Consider the following 15,911-nt stretch of genomic DNA (forward strand, 5'->3'; position numbering starts at 1 on the left):
GGATTTGCAAAGAATGGAGATAGCTGGGTGGGAAGGAGAAGAAGAAGAAAAAGGAGATACGGATGATACAAGAAAGGAGGACTGGCAGCGGGTCGGGGGGAGGGGGAGGGAGGCCCTGGGGTTGGGGAGAAAGGGGAGGGAGAATTAAGTAAAAAATATGCTTTTTTTCTTCTCTCTCTTTCTCTCTCACCCCCCTTGTATCCTCCCTGTCGACGTGGAAGTCCCTCTGGAAGCTCCGGTTAAGGGGGGGAAGTAAAGGTTATTGTTGAGCCCAGTTGATAGAGAAAGGGGATCTGGGGAGGTCGGAGGAGAGGTGAGCCGTCCATGGGCGGAGCTTACGCCCAATATTTTAAATCAACCGTGGAAACATCCACAAATGATTTGTAGGCAGTTTATAAGCCTAAAAATGGGTAGGGGAAAAATAAGAGGAGGGGAGACGGGAGTTGAGTGGGAGGGAGGGGGGAGGGGCTACGGGGCTAATATTCTGCAAGATAGTTGGGCCTAATAGGAGGAGACGAATCAGAAGGGAGATAGACAGAATCAAGAAGGATGGAAGAAATACAGTTTATAACATATAATGTGAATGGGTTGAACTGTCCTGGGAAAAGATTTAAGTTGTTTAAAGAGTTACATCACAGGGCAACATCAGTGGTATTTTTACAGGAGACACATTTTGAGATAGAGTCAAACGTGAAACTAAAATCCAAATATTATCCAACATGGTATTACGCTGACTCTCCAATTAAAAGAGCAAAGGGGGTGGCAATAGGATTGGCAAAGAATATGAGATTTGAGCTGGAAGATAGAAAGACTGATCCGGAGGGGAGATTCCTGTTCTTGAAAGGTAAACTACAGGGAATTGAGTGTACACTAGCCAATATATATTGCCCCAACAAGAAACCGGAGATCTTTTTGAAGGGTCTGCTGAAAAAATTGATAGATTTTAAAAAAGGGCGTTTGATAATAGCAGGAGATTTAAATCTCTGTATGGACCCACAAAAGGATGAAACCTCCCTTGTGCAGAGAGAGGGGGGTAGGTCTCTGAGAGCTTTGAAGAAGGTGATCCACGAGTACCAACTGGTGGACACCTGGAGAATAATGCATATGAAGGACAGAGACTATACCTTCTTCTCTAATGCACATGAGATATACTCGAGACTGGATTTAATAGATCATCAACTCATTGAACTGTTGGTTAAAATAGAAATAGAGACAAGAACTTTCTCGGATCATGCCCCTGTCATAATGAAAATAGGATGGGGAAGACGGTGGACGGGAGGCTTAGGATGGAGGTTAAATGAGGCTCTTCTCTTGGATGAGGATATAGCTCAGAAGATCGGGGAAGAGATTAAGGTATATTTCAAGGAGAATGAGACAGAGGAAGTATCGACAGCTACAGTATGGGAAAGCCATAAGGTATATATAAGAGGAATCTTGATTGTGATGGGAGCAAGGAAGAAAAAAGAAAGAAGAGAGAGGGTTAGTGGACTCCTAAAAGAAATCCTGGACTTGGAGCAGATACATAAGAAGAAAATAACAATAGAAACAAGACAGAGGTTAATGGATAAAAAAGACAAGCTAGAGAGATTGATGGAAGAGGAGAGGAGAAGAGTATATAACAAAGTATTAAGTGAAAGATATAGATGGGGAGATAGACCAGGAAAATACTTAATGAGAGCCCTGAATAAAAAGAAAAACAGGAATTATATAGAAAAGATAAAAAGTCCTAAGGGGGAGTTGGTCCATTCAACTAAAGAAATTATTAAAGTATTCACGGAGTATTATAGAAAGTTGTATAATATTAGTCCCCAAGGTTCACCAAAAGAAATTAGAGAAGGTATTAACGAAAAAAGGATGATATATTTAAAAAATGCGGGATTACCAAAGCTAAGTGAAACACAATTGAACTCCTTGAATGCAGAAATTTCCCAGGAAGAAATAGAAGCAGCATTAAGAAGCACAGGGGGTGGGAAAAGCCCAGGCCCGGATGGTTATACAGTTAAGTACTATAAAAAATTTTGTGAATTACTGTTACCGAAGTTGAAGAAGTATATGAATGAATTGGGAGGTGGGATGGAGGGGAGGAGAGAATCCCTTCAGGCCCATGTCGTACTCATTCATAAGGAGGGAAAAGATCCTTCTTAGTGCTCTAGCTACAGACCAATTTCATTATTGAACACTGATACCAAGTTGTTCGCAAAGGTTCTAGCAAACAGGCTGAAAGATCTAATGCCTGAATGGATCCATGGAGATCAGGTGGGCTTTGTCCCAGGGAGAGAGGGTAGAGATAACGGGTTGAGAACTTTAATGCTTATTCAGAAAAGTAGAAAAGGGAAAGCCCCGGTGGTGCTCTTGTCAATTGATGCTGAGAAGGCGTTTGATAGAGTGGACTGGGGCTTTATGATGGACAACTTGGAAGTGTTGGGGATTGGAGAGAGAATGCGTGAGTGGATAGGTAAATTATATAGGGAGCCCACCGCAATCATCACAGTAAATGGGGAGAGGTCGGAATCCATTGGGATGTCCAATGGAACAAGACAAGGCTGCCCATTGTCCCCCTTGTTGTATGTTTTGACATTGGAGCCCCTGTTGTCAATAATAAGGAATAGTGGAACGGTAAAGGGAATCCAGATAGAAAATATAGAACATAAAGTAGCGGCCTTTGCGGATGACCTATTGTTTTATGTAGGCAACCCCCGAATAACACTACCAAGTATAATGAAGACCCTGAAGGAATATGGTGAATTATCAAATCTAAAAATTAACCCAACAAAAACAGAGATTCTGAACATCAATATACCAAAGAGCGAAAAAGAAAAGCTACAAAAAGAATTCCCCTTTATATGGAGAGAAAAAGATATAAAATACCTAGGAATAAAACTTGCCACCTCATATAAACAATTGTATAGATTAAACTATATTTCTCTGATAAATGAGACTAAGGAAGAATTAAAAAGATTAGAAGGAGGAAATCCATCATGGTTAGGACGTATAAACTTAGTTAAAATGGTAATTATACCTAAAATACTCTATAGATTTCAAATGGTCCCAATCAAACTCCCAGAGGCGTTTTTTAAGATAATGAGAAGAATGTTAACAAGATATATATGGAGGAATAAAAAACCAAGAATATCATACGAAACACTAAGTAGCACTAAAGAGAAAGGGGGAATGGGACTACCTGATGTCAAGAGATATTATAAAGCAGTAATTTTAGCAAGAATTTATGATTGGACATTTAACCATAAGGGAAAAAGTTGGGTAAAAATTGAAAACGAACTGAGTGGAATTAGTTTGAGTAAGATGATATGGGTTCCAGCACATTATAGAAGAATTAAAGAAAACACAAGCACTTACACTTTAAATGTTTTAAGGACATGGGATAATTTACATAAACACATGAAATGGGAATTCAACTCTATATTAATGCCTCTTGCAAACACGGAGTATTTCCCACCAGGAAAGGATGAGATATCAGGGAGATGGTTTAAAAAGGAAGATATCCAATTGAGAGACGTATTGGTAGAGGGGGAATTGAGACCATTTAAAGAATTAAAAGAGAAGAAGGGAGATATGTTTACTAGAATAGATGAGTGGAAATATCATCAATTAAAATGTTTCATTGGAAATCTCCCAAAACCCTTGAGATTAAAAAAGGAGTGGAATATGTTTGAAAGGCTATTAGAAACACGTAGAGATGGGAAACACGGTATTACAAAAATTTATAGAATACTCACAGAATTAGACACAGATACAAAGTTAATTTTTATAACGAAATGGGAAAGAGATATGGATGTGGTGTTGGATGAGGACAAACAGAAAAAGATATTCAGATTAATACACGAGAACGTTAGTATGAGAGAGGTTGAGATTAATTATAAGTGTTTGACACAATGGCATATTACACCGAGTACTGAGTGTAAGATGAGTGGGGAAAATTCAAAAGTGTGTTGGAGGGGATGTGGAGAGATGGGCACGGTGATTCACATATGGTGGGAATGTCCGAAGATTGAAGCTTTTTGGAAGACAATAGTTAAATTAATAGAAATAATAACCGGAAATGACATAGGGTTAGACCCAACGATGTGTCTCCTACATAATGTTGAGACATCAGTAAATAAGTATAAAGAATCAGGTGTATGGTATTATTTGAATGCTGCAAAAGGTCTGATACCTAAGTTTTGGCAGAAAACAGAGGTGCCGAAGGAGGAAGATTGGATCAATAGAGTAAATCAGATTAGCAGAATGGAAAAACTCTACCATATGCAGGAAGATAGGTTGGGAATATACTATATGAGATGGGAAAAATGGGAAAAATCAGGATTGAAAGAAAAATATAGAAAACTATAAACAATGATTGTATTTTAAGTTATTAGGCCTCAAGAGATAAGAGAGGGGGAGAACTTGCAGAAGGGAGGGAGGGGGAAGAGGGGTGGGAATGGGAAAGAAAGGAGTTATAGGAAGGGGCAAATTAGAAATGTAATGAATATTTATATGTATTGTGTCCCTTTTTATGGATTTTTTTTGTAATAATATGAAAAATTAATAAATATTTAAATTAAAAAAATAAATAAATAAATAAAAGGTCCGCCGGGCCGTAGTTTGCCCATTGCTGTCTTAGAGCAATGGCTTTTCCAATTACTTATCTGGCCACATTCAAAACATCTGTTGTTTCTCTGTCCATCTCTACCACCCCATACCTGTTGTTCTTTATGGTTTCTATCTATGTTATTCCATCCTGACCTACCCTGATATCCCTGTAATATCGTCTTACCAAAATCAAAACATTCAGCAGCGTCTTTCAACATATTTGCATTTTACAAATCCAAAGGACTTTTCTATGGCCACTTGTTTATCAGTTGCTTAATCACTCTTTAAATCTATGGTCTTAAAACATTCAACAGGGTCTGTACATATACCAGAGCCAGGTCACCTGTTCTACCCAATCCTGCTTCTTCTGTCCACACCTTTTTAAAGTGTTACTAAATCCATAAGAGTAAAATCAGTCTGTATATGCAGTAAAGCATGCTTGTTATACTCACTGTGGAACCTAAGGGGGTTAATCCTCTGCATTTTGTAAAAATGCTGTTTTATCCTGACATCTCTGATCCTCCCCTTCTTCCAGTGTCCCCCTCTTATCTCCTGATAATACATATTGTATGGAGTCACTCTGCACATGCTCAGTTTGGTGTCTATTGCTAGAGAGTTTTTTTTTTCTTGGGAGAGTGCTTGTAATTAGCACAGGGCCAATCCGCTCTGTCCAGACAGAGGTCAGAGGTCCTGCATCTTCCTAGAGCAGAATGAAAACTCCTACAAGCTTTAACATGTGCTCTGCTGGACACTGATGGAAGTCACAAGACTGCTACTGTATATACTGCTGATGATGATAAAAGGTATTTAGCAGTTTATATTTACTAAAATAATTGCACTTCCTTGTTCTGTGTAATGTGGTAGACCAGATATAGTGAATGCAGGGTCCTGGGTTTAGTAACACTTTTAACCTTTTAATGAAATCCCTAACACTTGCAACAGCAGATCTGCTCTCTGCTCCCAAAAGCAGAAATGAAAACCGTTACAAGTCACATCTGCTGCCTTAGCACATTGGCGCCACAGAAAAAAACCCCCACCTGCTTCCAAGCAGAAAAAATACTCAATTTCCAGTGAATGATGTAGAGGAAGAAATACAATTCTCATTCACCATTCAGTGTAGACCACACATTCTGACACCATCGGATAGATCAGCAAACTATATACTGTTTCTTCAAAGGATAGAGTTATTAAGACACTGTGGTAAGACAGATCACTGTGTTACCAGAAACCTGTCAGATGCATCTGGGAGTAACGACCACACCAATACAAGGGTAGCTCATCACTCAATTGGTAGTCTGTCAGGAGAGTGCATATATGCTTGTTCACAGTGAATTTCCATCATGTGATCATAATTCAACCAATCAAAATATAGCAACTAAATAGAATCATATCTAAGCATATGTCATACAATATTGCGTTATAAGCAGCAAAGCGAGCAGTTTCAGGAACAGTTTCGGGAGATGTGTCAATATGAGCAAAGTTCATAAGGCGTAACTGTATCTTTCCACATGAGGATTAATGAACTAATCATAAAGTCAACAAGCATTATTCTCAATAAACAACTGTTATGGGATGTCAAATCTAATTATAGAGTCAAGATGGAAAGGAGAACAAAATGGAGGGCGATAGAAATGCAGTATATTCTCACATTTTTTCTTTATCTTCCATGCAAAATGAGCAGTTAACCCTTGAATTGGTCATTCTTTGCAGTTTTTTCCTCCTGTAGTTCAGCTTTATAAGGACCACTATCATAAATGATATTGTATTCAGGTAACTACGCATGATTTATAGTTGTAATGATAGAATTCAGTAGTATTTCGAGCCATGTAGGTATTGCACCTTAACTCTTTGTGACTGCAATACTTAGTCCAAGTGTAAAATTCCCATTGCCTTGAGAACAGGCCTGAAGTCAAACAAACAAATTATAGAGTTATTGTCATATCAAGTAAACTGGTGCATACTTTCTCTGCTAAACACAGTCTGAGCATTTATGAAAAAAAAAAATTCCAGTCATTAAAGGGTTTATCACCATGGCACCATGTTGTTATACAATATGTTGATTGTGAACACAATGGTAGGTGTAAAAATCTATTTCTAGGAGCTGACCTACTTTGGAAAGAATCCAAGAAATGGGCAAATAATCTTTTTAACAACATTGTTGGAGAAAAAATACATTTGTAATTTTTTTCTCTTCTTATTTTCAGTGCCAGATAAGATTTGGAGGACGCAAAGAAATTGCTTCAGACTCTGATAGCCGGTAAAAAAAGTTCCTTTATCACTCTTACCACTTGAATCTGTGTTCATTTTTTGACTAATGTTCATTTTAGAACAGCTCAGAATGTATCAATTTTCAGACATGTTGTTTATTTTGTTATTTCCAATATGCAGCTCATCAGCTACTCTTCCCCTAATTTCAATCTTTTCCATCTTGCGCAATTTTTAAAAAAGAATATGTCATATTCCTGATATGTGCCTGCTGCACCATGTACTTGTATGACAATGTATCCTGTTCTCTTTGTATTGCTTCTTTTGGGTGATATACCTGGTGTTCCTGCCAATCTTGCCACTTTTGTATTAAAAACTGACCACACTGGGCATGAGAGCACAGTGTGGTCAGTTTTCTGGCTGTGCTGTGAACTCCGCCTGCTCTCCTCCAATGATCAGACTTTTGTTGACACGCTCCCTCCCTGCACAGCAATTCACTCCGGAGATCAGTGTCCTGCTGTTTCTCCTCCCCTAGCTCTCTGAGCTGCTTTTGCAGCTAAGAACAGATGGTATGCAATCACTTATAAAAAAGGGGGAAAAATGTATTTAGAATTTTTTGTATGCACACGTTACTTTTCATTTTCTATTTTAAGCTGAATGAGTTGTTTTACAAGGTGAAGCTTTAAATATACTTTAAAGCAGAGCTCCACCCAAAAGGGAAAGTTCCACTTTAAGGCCTCCCCTCCCCTGCTGCTGTTTGTGAAATAGAGCTTTTGGGAAGGAGGGGGGTAGGTACAGTTAGGTCCATATATATTTGGACACAGGCACAATTTCAGTTTTTTTCAGTGTGTGGTATTTGCACTTGGAATCTATTGCTGTGAACCTACATAATGCGTTCAAAGGAGCTGTTCATGCAAGTGAATCAGGCCATAGTAAGGTTTGAAAAACAAATCCATTATGGTACATTCTGAGGGAAGAAGAACGCACCGATGAGCTCAACAAAATAAAAAGGCATGGACGTCCATGGAAGACAACAGTGGTGGACGATTGCAGGATCCTCTTGACGGGGAAACCCAAACCTCATGGGTTCCAGTAACATTTTGACTGCTGAAGTCTGATTGAAAAGTAGATGTTTATTATACAAGCATGTAGCTAGACCTCCATGCAGGGAGAGCAGAACAATACATGGTGTTGGATTCAAAGTTATGCTCTATCTTACTAAGGTTTTCTAATACAATTTATATGCTCTACAGTGGGTGGTAACTAGCTATCTGATCTTTCTTTGAAGAGTCATCTGTATCTTTGGTGTAACTCATTGAGATGCGAATAGTTAACACATGTTATTGTTACTTCCATTGTCCTTTGGGTTTAACAGGTCTTCAAAGGCTGTGATAATAATCTTGTAGACAATAGGTGGTATGAATGATGCTGAACTGTAAGTAGGAGTGAAATGTTGAGCCAGCAGGAGAGGGAAATAGGTTGTTAGGCCATCTAATTCAATAAATGGCTGCTCCATTTTCCCTTACAATCCCTCCTCTTGGACATCATATTGTCCAAACAATTATCCCTTCCTAAAAAGAAATTTGAGAAACATGTTTGCTTTACAATTCCTCCCTTAAATTCTCATACATCTCACTTTGTTTGCCTAATATTTCTTTCTAGTTCATATTTCTCCTGATTTATACATCCAATTTACTTCTGCAGAAAAATCTAATTTTGCTTCAGAAAGGCTGAAAAATGCAAAACATTAAACAAAAATTAAAAATCAAAATGTCTAAAAAAAAAAAAAAAACTGTGTGTTGGGCTAACTGTTTATGAACGCCAAGTCTGCAGTTGATTCCTCCAATGTATCCCTGACAGCTAGTCCTCCATAAGACTGTACTGCAACACCTAAGAACTCGTACAATGTTCATACATAATATTTTCTTCAGGACCATCGCAGTCCACATGACAAGAAACTTCCGGTAGGTGTGCAGATCTGCTGCAATTATAGCAAATAGAGCTTTGACTTCTATTCATGGACAGCTGAAATGATAAGTGGAAATGTTCTTCAGATACTCAAAAGTTTTGAAACCACTTTTCTCCATCACTGTTGTTTGTGGCTGATTTCAAGAAGTCCAGGAATAAGGGAGGATATTTTTGAAGATGGCGTCATTCAGATTGCTAGACCAACATTAGGTATTTAACAAAAATGCCCATGAAGCCATGGCGTTTTTATTTTTCTGCCGAAGTAAATCTGTGTTCTAGAGACAATAAGACCTAGAAAAAAAAGAAATACATCTTAATATGAGGAGAAACCACTCTCACTTTGTATAATGTGTTACTCAGTCGTCATCTTAAAAAGGGCCTATCATGTATGGCTGGGATCAGTGACCTTACAGTTGACCAGGAACATGTAAATACAGAGACAGGAGACTTGGAGAGCACAGAATACAGGACTTAGAAGAATGGCAGGAGGACAGTTCAGCACTGGGGCACTGGTCTTAAAATCAAGCAGGACACAAAATGCTTGTAAGAAACACTTGTAGCACTGGGGATCAGGGCTCACAGGGAATGCAGGCACACAGGATACAGCTGATATATCAAGGAGTCTAAGAACGGAAGGATACCCAACAGTATCATCTGGGGAGAACACAGCATGTCCGCACATGTAACAAGGGCGAGGGCCCTTGTAAGGGCCGAGGCGCAGAGTCTAAGGAACTGCCTTGTCTTCTCCAGAGCTCTTGAAGGTAGAGATGGGTTTGCTGCAGACAGTCCCCAGGTTGCGGTCCTCGTACTCACCCAGGCAGGAAGCTACTGGGAATTACTAACTGATAAATAAGAACCCCTTGCAGTGATGAGGCACAGGGATCACTGGACAGTAGGGAGCTCAGTTCAAGCTGACATGCATAGAAACACACAGACACTGGGAACAGAAAACTAGGAGTAGGTAGTAAAGCAAGCAAACAAACAGGGGTCTCTAAGAGCAGATAGAGATGTACGGTGACACCAAACAGGAAACAGGATTGAAACACATTCGGAGACACAGAGACAATCTGCTAGGACCTTTAAGGTGTAAAGCCTGAGGCAATGAGCCACATTAGAATGAGAAGAGATGGCCTGGCTGGGTTCATTAAATAATCAGCAGGAGGTTAAGCAGCCTTAAACACAAGTCCTGTGGGACAATAGGCAACAGCAGAACCTTATAATTTAAAGTCATGGAACTACATGTACCAGCATACCTGTTGCTCTTTGGAAATAGAGGAGACAGATCTGAAGAAAAGCTGAAGACCCTGACAATATCTAACTAAGCTTAACAATCAATATAGTAACACTAACATACATTAATTATATTTCTTAGGATATTATAGGTGTTAAAATAGAGAAACAATTATTCAACTCAATAGTCAAACTTTCACAATAATATAAAAACTTTATAAGATAGAAAACGCTCAGTTCTATTGTCACTGGTATCAGGGGATTTCTGGCTTTGGTTCTTTTGGGGACCTCTCTTAGAGTGTTGAACTCGTTAATACCAGAGCCCATACATGTTAGATCAGAACACACAACAAAGAAGATCTAACACCCAATAAATAGGAAAATAGGAACTTCCAAAGAAGGTACAAACTTAACCAACTACACCGATATCAGCTAATGGGGGTGAAACATTTAAGTATTTACAAAAGAAAACAGAGTAATAAAACAAGGAAGAAAACAATTTGGAACAATGCTTCCATTGGTTGATTTTTTTTTTTTTTTTTTATGAAGGTTGTGATCTTCCGTTCTGAAAGCCTGAAAGAAGTCCAACCAAGGCATTGATCTAATCTGATGAATAAGCATCAATTACATTTAGTAACAAACATGACACTTTCCTTCTAATAAACCAATGGTTAAAGATCTAACAACAAAACATACAGTACATACTTTTAACATTTTCTCTTAGTTGTTCTAACAGTGCACTTTTCTAATACCAAAAATTATTGACGTCAAATTAATTATTACCACGTGGATTTTGTTTATGGTATACCATTAAGAAAAAATTATTATTATTATACACCATGGTTAAAAATGAGCAGCTCAATGTAAACCTTTTAGTAAGCTACCATTTGTGTGCAAGAGTTATACTTCACCATACTGAACACACTGGAAACTTCCAAAACTGTATCTTCTAAAAAACAAACACAAGATAGTGAATACACATAACAATTCACTATTAACATCTGATTTCCTTTTAGAGTTCACTTGGCTCAGTAAATTTGCATGACCATACAGCTGTTCTCATTCACAAACCATGCAATTAACCTGTGTTAAAGAAAAAGGGGGGTCAGCACTCGGTGGGCTGTCAGCACCTTAAACATATGAGACAGCACTCCTGATTTTTAAACTTTAAATAAGATCAGTGAAAATGCTTTTTACATGTCACTAATTCTTTTAATATTCCCCTTGACTTTTTATCAATTTTAATAACGGCAATGGGTGTGGCTTAAATGTCCAAACCAATTTTACATGTTTTTTGTTTTTTTTCCCTACATTAAATTTATCACATTCCTAAAATGGAAAGTGCAAAACTTCTGCATATTACACTTATAGCTTTACGATTTTAAGTGATTAGTTACCCCAATCATGTCTCAATTTGTTTAAACTTCTAAAAGTCAAAAATCAAAATTTAGTAATTTTAAGGTCAAAATGTGTTTATCTTCTAGATGTTGCCATGACCAACATGGTATTGACTCGTTACCTTTACTTGCAACATCACATCACCTTTAAAACATAAGTAACAAACACAAAACAAATCATTATGCCACTGATATTGAATCAGTATTGTCAAATATTTTGCTGACACGACACTTTAGGCACATTAATACAGTCAACCCAGACAATACAACATACAATCCATGGATCTCACACATCTTATCACAACAACATACTCTCACAATTAGCTTGCTTAAATTCTAGACAAAAATATGAGCACATTTCTCTAATAAGGCTGCATTCTCTCTTGTTTTTTTATTTTTTCTGGACTGTACCTCAAATCTATATATAGATCTCATTATTTCCCCTTTTTTTTTTTTTTTTTACATTCTTTCAAGAGTTTAAGGTGAAATTTCCCTTCTAGGGGTACTAAACCCGTGTGCCTTGGTTCCATTCCTTGAGGGATTCAGCCACTCCTGTTCCAAAGTTATATATCATGTACTTTGGCAATCCAGGAGGAGCTCCCAGTGGTATCACACAGATACCCATTTGGGGTGTACACGGTGGTACAATTCCCCATCTCACACGGTGGTGAGACTTCCTCAAGAATTAATCTATTACTAGGCCCCCACGATCAAATGCAAGATACGATATACCTAGATAATGTCAGAATTCATCTATTACTAGGCCCCCACGATCATATGCAAAGATACGATATACCTAGATAATAGCAGGAACCGTATATCTGGCCCCCAATCCTGGCCAAGGATATATACCAGACTATACTATGCATAAATCAGCCACACAGACTGAACAGGGACACCTCAGTCACATAGGCTGAGGGGATTCGGTTATACAGAGTAAAACAATTCAGGAATGTAAAAAAAAATAAAAAATACTTCTTTCTACAAAAAGAGAGACAGTCCACTTATATGTAAAACACATGGCAGCGCATAAAGAGATCAATACAGTACAACCAAAGCAACCAAAATTTCAATAGGAAAAGATTATAGAACTTTTTAGAGAAAGTATAGTATCTGATAGCTTTGTTTCCCTAAAAAGTCTTTCACATCAGTTTATAGACACTGCTGTAGAATAGAAAGTAGAATAGAAAAGACAGTTCCTCTACTTATGGTGTGACTTTATGGAGAGCCACGCAGAAGAGAAAAAAAGAAGAAAGCTTCATCAATCAAAACTGGTACTAATGTTTCAAGCAGTGCTGTTTTTTTAAGCAGCCTGTCACCCATGGCAATGGACCACGTGGCCCCACCACACTTAGTACCTTATCAGTCATACCTCAAGATATTTTGAGTCAGAAGACCTGATCCCTGACCTGCCCAGTCGCCCGGTAACAGGAACTGCAGAGATCCTACCTAACCACACATTGCACCTGAAATAGGGCAAATCATTCAGCAGAACACATTCATGCAAAAGGACAGTAATAAGTAACAGATAGTATAGAAAGTAAAAAGAAAATAAAAAATTCAACAGTCAAGGTTCTTGGAAAGGGTACTTTTCCACAACATCGACTTTACATACAAAGGCACAGCACAAGGGGAAATCATAGTAAGCAGAAAGTTAGCTTACCAATGCCAGCAGAGATGACTTCCCAGGTTGTGCTGTCCTTCTGTGTCTAAACGATGTCTGTAGAGTTTCCCTTTCCGGCTCGAAGGACCAAATTGACGGGGAAACCCAAACCTCATGGGTTCCAGTAACATTTTGACTGCTGAAGTCTGATTGAAAAGTAGATGTTTATTATACAAGCATGTAGCTAGACCTCCATGCAGGGAGAGCAGAACAATACATGGTGTTGGATTCAAAGTTATGCTCTATCTTACTAAGGTTTTCTAATACAATTTATATGCTCTACAGTGGGTGGTAACTAGCTATCTGATCTTTCTTTGAAGAGTCATCTGTATCTTTGGTGTAACTCATTGAGATGCGAATAGTTAACACATGTTATTGTTACTTCCATTGTCCTTTGGGTTTAACAGGTCTTCAAAGGCTGTGATAATAATCTTGTAGACAATAGGTGGTATGAATGATGCTGAACTGTAAGTAGGAGTGAAATGTTGAGCCAGCAGGAGAGGGAAATAGGTTGTTAGGCCATCTAATTCAATAAATGGCTGCTCCATTTTCCCTTACACTCTCTATGGTAAAGAAAAACCCATTCACAACATCCAGACAAGTGAAGTATACAATCAAGAGAAGACTTCACAAGAGCAAATACAGAGGGTTCACCACAAGGTGCAGGCCATTCATAAGCCTGAAAAATAGAAAAGCCAGATTAGACTTTGCCAAAAAACATCTAAAAAAGCCAAACGAGTTCTAGAAAAGCATTCTTTGGACGGATGAAACTAAGATTAATCTGTACCAGAATGACAGGACAAAAAAAGTGTGGAGAAGTCTTGGAACAGCTCATGTTTCAAAGCATACAATGTCATCTGTAAAACATGGTGGAGGCAGTGTAATGGCATTGGCATGCATGGCTGTCAGTGGTACTGGGTCATTGGTGTTTATTGATGATGTGACAGAAGACAGCAGCTAGATGAAATCTGCAGTGTTTAGAGATATACTGTCAGCTCAGATTCAGCCAATTGCAGCAAAGTTGATTGGACGGCGCTTCACAGTTCAGATGGACAATGATCCAAACCACACTGCAAAAGCAACCCAGGAGCTTTTGAAGGAAAAGAAGTGGAAGAGTCAATCAGCTGATCTCAACCCAATTGAGCATGCACTTCACTTGCTGAAGGCAAAACTCAATGCATAAAGACCCACAAACAAAGAACAACTGAAGACAGCTGCAGTCATAGCCTGGCAAAGCATCAGAAAGGAGGAAACCCAGTCTTTGGTAATGTCCATGGGTTCCAGACTTCAGGCAGTCATTGCCAGTAAAGGATTCTCAACAAAATATTAAAAATGAACATTTTATAAAATAACCATCTTGCCGAAATTGTTATATTATTTTCGCACCCTCCCAGTGCGGGTTCCCCCTCATTTTCTTCGGTTGCTTCAGGCGAAGTTTATGCGTTTTATCTGGGCCAATAAACATCCCAGAGTTTCTAGAAATACGCTCTTTGCTCATAGACTCCAAGGTGGTCTTGGGGTACCCAATGTAACTAAGTATTATCAGGCGAGCCAAATTGCCCCGCTGTCTATGTTGCACGCTTCCTCCGATGTTCCTCTCTGGGTCCTGCTGGAACTGCCTAATTGTGCCCCTATCGCACTATCGACACTTCTATGGCTTCCCCCTGCCCTGCGCCCTACGGCGCTGAGTCCGATGTTGCTCCATGGCCTACGAGTCTGGGACTCGGTACGTTACTCCAGTGGCCTGATGTCACCTTTCTTGCCCTTGCTTCCAATCGTTAATAACCCTCTTTTCCCGCCGGGTCTAGATCACCCGAGGGCATTTTCTTGGTGGGTGGCTCATGGTTTCTCACAGGTGCGACACTTTTTGATTTTTCGGTCCTTTCCCACCTGGAATGTCCTCCGGGAGTCTCGGGATGTTCCCCCAGCGGAATTTTTTCGGTACCTTCAATTGCGGCACTGGCTACTCTCGCTGAGGGCCACTTCTGCTTTCCCATATCAGACATCTGCCTTTGAACGGCTTTGCCAGCAGCGTCCGGGCGCCCCGGGCCTTATCTCCCTTCTTTACGCAGCTTTGAACAGATGCTCGTCGCACACTTCTCTTTCATATGTAGTTCAGTGGGAACGCGACCTGGGAGTGGCTGTGGATCCGGAGGACTGGAATAAAGCCTGGTCACTCATAGCTAAATGTTCGTTTAATACGACCACGCTGGAAGCAGCCTATAAGGTATTGTTTCGTTGGTATTGGGTGCCGGCTCGTTTGGCCCAGGCTAACCCTGCCTGTAGTGATCGATGTTTTCGGGGTTGTGGCCATCGTGGCGATGTACTGCATATCTGGTGGTCATGCCCGAGGTTGGTTCGTTTTTGGTCTCGTGTGTTTGGCCTCCTTTTCACTTTGTTTCATCTCTCCATACGCCGGGATGCTCGGTATGCTTTGCTTCATTGCCCCATACCGGGCCTCTTGGCTCGTCAGCAGCGATTGGCTTCCTATTTGTTTTTATCGGCCACTAGGACAATTGCCCAGGCCTGGAAGAGTCCGTTTGTACTTTTTCAGGGGGTGCGGGATCGTATGACTACTATGATGCTCAATGAACAGATGTCGAGTATATGCAATGACTCTCAACATAAATTTTTGAAAATATGGGAACCGTGGTTGCAATATGCCTTTCCCACGCTCCCCCCGGCCAGTGTAGGGAGGTGATGGAGTTTTGTATTGGCGCTCATGGACCCTTGCTCTCTGGTGTGTGTTTTTGTTTTTTCTCTTTCTTTCTTCTCTGCTTTTCTTCTTTCCTTTTCTGTTTGTTTTGATGTGACAGTGGACAGCTGTCTTTAGTTGCGATAATCTGAGTTTCACTGAT

The 15,911-nt window shown here is 39.5% G+C and overlaps 1 protein-coding gene across 2 annotated transcripts in view; it reads left to right on the forward strand.

Annotated features, from left to right (window-relative positions):
* Positions 1-15,911, forward strand: part of SNX29 (sorting nexin 29) — a 1,801,773-nt gene that overhangs the window by 187,128 nt on the left and 1,598,734 nt on the right. For both annotated transcript variants that reach the window (XM_089669411.1, XM_089669412.1), the window contains exon 3: positions 6,795-6,847. In XM_089669411.1, the coding sequence (XP_089525537.1) occupies positions 6,795-6,847 (53 nt within the window). The remainder of the gene's footprint in view (positions 1-6,794; positions 6,848-15,911) is intronic.

The sequence above is a fragment of the Staurois parvus genome, unplaced genomic scaffold, assembly GCF_062004578.1.
Source record: "Staurois parvus isolate SC_StPar_1 unplaced genomic scaffold, SC_StPar_1.0 ptg000075l, whole genome shotgun sequence".
Classification (NCBI taxonomy): domain Eukaryota; kingdom Metazoa; phylum Chordata; class Amphibia; order Anura; family Ranidae; genus Staurois; species Staurois parvus.